At 51.4% G+C, this 2,824-nt stretch overlaps 1 protein-coding gene across 1 annotated transcript in view; it reads left to right on the top strand.

The window, feature by feature from the left end:
- LOC104506625 (F-box/WD repeat-containing protein 7-like) overlaps window positions 1-1,119 on the top strand; it is an 18,582-nt gene extending 17,463 nt beyond the window's left edge. The window contains exon 10 of the mRNA XM_010147635.1: window positions 818-1,119. Within this exon, the coding sequence (XP_010145937.1) occupies window positions 818-1,119 (302 nt within the window). The remainder of the gene's footprint in view (window positions 1-817) is intronic.
- Window positions 1,120-2,824: the final 1,705 nt, after the last annotated feature.

The raw sequence follows: 2,824 nt of genomic DNA, 5'->3' as shown, positions 1-2,824 counted from the left end.
GACATTGCAAGGTGAGCTTCAAGTACCTCCCCGTAAACCGAGCCGCCTGCCGTCGGCTGCGCCGCGGGTTCTGCAGGAGCAAACACTCCTGAATAACGGCACGCGACGCAACCCAGCTCGAGTTTGTTTCCGGGGACAGCAGCAGGGCCTTTCCCAAGATGTATTTAATCTGACCTGTTCAAACCACTCGCCTGTTCCAAGGTGTCGAAGCCCACTGGTTAACTGAATCGGGAGGCGAAGGACACCGTCCACTGCAGTAAATCGGGAGGCACGCGTGGACGGTGTCTGCGTTCCTGCAGTAAGAAGAAAGGGTTGTTCATTTCCGTGTTGACGGCTGCCACTTGGGCGTCGCACACACGAACACGCTGGTCGGGCTCTCCCCACCAGAAGGGTCATACGTCATCCCTCCATATCACGCAGCATCGCTGGCTGGAGCGGGAATTTCCCTGTAAAGCAGGCTCTGCTGTTTTGTCAGGATGCGTGCACACATCAGTGCGTACCAGTCACTGATCGCTGACAGAGTCATCCTGCAACGGGGCCTGGAGACAGACACTGGCAGGAGCGTCTGGAGAGGAGGGGAGGTGGGGGAACCCTTCTATACCTGCGGTCGCTTTACAAACGTGCGACAAGGCCCACAGCAGGGGGTTGGAACTGGATGGTCTTTAAGGTCCCTTCCCTCCCAGACCATTCCGTGATCCTGTGATTCCGTGCCTTCCGACATGCAGAACCCGAGTTTATGCTCCGAGGGGCGGGAAGAGGGGTGGACACATGCGCGGTGGGCGTTAATCCCGTACGCGGTGCTGCCTGCCCCTGCTTTCTCATGACAGAACGTTCTGGTTTCCCCTTGCAGGTCCCAACAAGCATCAGAGTGCTGTGACATGTTTACAGTTCAACAAGAACTTTGTAATTACCAGCTCAGATGACGGGACTGTAAAACTCTGGGACTTGAAAACGGGTGAATTTATCCGAAACCTAGTCACGCTGGAGAGCGGGGGAAGCGGAGGCGTCGTGTGGCGGATCAGAGCTTCTAACACAAAGCTGGTGTGCGCGGTTGGGAGCCGCAACGGGACTGAGGAAACAAAGCTGCTGGTGTTGGACTTCGACGTGGATATGAAGTGACGGGCAGAGAGATTAACTTGTCCAGACGTGTAGACGATGTTCTCCTTTCCCTCCCCCTGGAAAAAAAAAGAAAAGAGAAAAACAAATAAAAAAGGAAAAAAAAATCCCTTGTCCTTGGTGGTGCAGGATGTTGGCTTGGGGCAACAGATCCGAAAGACCTACGGACTGCTTGGGAGACGACAGAGATGACAAACTGTAGCTGACAAGAGAGGCGTTCGCTGTCTCCTCACATAAAAAGGCGACACTTTTGACCGGGGCAGCTTTGCAAAAATACAGCTTTTCAAACGCAACCAGGTGCAATTCTTTCCCTTCCTCCGACCGCGCCTCCAGCGATGGGGAGGTGGAACAGAACCCCGTGGCGGTTCTCGTTAGCAGGCGATTTGCCGCAGAGATGCCGAGAGGAGCTGTGCGGGTCAGCCCGCATGCCCGGCTCCCGGCAGCCCCTCCGAGCAACGCGCTGTCCCTGAGCCCCGCTCCGAGCAGGGGGTTGGACCGGACGCCCCCCGGGGGGTCCCCTCCAGCCCCTCTGGGCGCTCACCGGGTGACGTTCAAAAACGAGAGAGCGTCTGCAATGAGAAACCGACAAAAGCAAAGAGTCCGTTCCTGGTGTGGAAAAGCTAAAATACTACTGTGAATTGTTTTGTACAGTTTTATCTGAGCTTCTTCTGTTTTTTTCTGTTATTCCTCTCTTTTTTTGCCAACCATTGCCAACGTCAATCACAGTATTAGCCTCCGTTTAATCTGCTGACCGTTGCTTCCGTCTACACTCTCCAACGCGCGAGTTGCTCTGAGGGGGCGAGTTGCCCCGGGTTGAGAGGGTCCTCTGATGGACTGAGTTCGCAATGCTGGTGCTAGAAGTAGGTCTTCAATTACGGGATCGTTGTCCCACCCCTGTACTGTATTCCCAGTGGCCAAACTTATTTATGCTGCTAAACGAAAGAAAGAAAAGCAAATTATTTTTTGTTATTTTTTTTTTTCTGCTGTGACGTTTTAGTCCCAGACTGAATTCCAAATTTGCTCTAGTTTGGTTACCGAAAAAAGACTTTTTGCCACTGAAACTTGAGCCAACTGTGCCTCTAAGAGGCTGAGAGTGGAAGAGTTTCAGACAATTAAGAGTGAAGTTTGCCTGCAAATAAAGAATTGAGTGTGTGTGCAAAGCTTATTTTCTTTTTTCTGGGCAAAAATTACAACACATTCCTTGGAACAAAGCTATCGCGGCCTGTTCTGTGGGGAGAGCTTTCTTGGCGAGGGCTGTGGTGAATGGAACGAACGCGCGCCGAAAACCTGACAGGATTCGTAAAGACGATAAAAACACGGCGATGACAACAGCATTGCCGGTCAGCCTTGGTGCGTTACAGTATTTGGGGGGAAAACAAAAAAATCAAACAGCTGTTACAGTTAGCGCTGGGGGGAACTGACAGCGCAGAGATGTACGTTGTTGTGCAGGTGTCACAGGCAAAGGGAGCGGGAAGAGAAAGGGTCAGTCGGTTTGCCTCATTCTCCAAGAGCCACAACTCAAGCTGAACTGTGAAAGTGGTTTAACACTGTATCCTGGGCGATCTTTTTTCCTCCCTTTTTCTTTTGTTCTTTTTTTTTTGTTGTTGTTTTATTTATAGTCTGATTGAAAACAATCGGATTCCAGTTGGTTAATTTTAGTTCTGTAACAACCTGACATGACGGAGGAAAACGACCTTTAAAGGGATTG

This window comes from Eurypyga helias, unplaced genomic scaffold (genome assembly GCF_000690775.1).
Source record: "Eurypyga helias isolate BGI_N326 unplaced genomic scaffold, ASM69077v1 scaffold11272, whole genome shotgun sequence".
Taxonomy (NCBI): domain Eukaryota; kingdom Metazoa; phylum Chordata; class Aves; order Eurypygiformes; family Eurypygidae; genus Eurypyga; species Eurypyga helias.
This window is presented reverse-complemented; position numbering and strand designations above follow the sequence as displayed.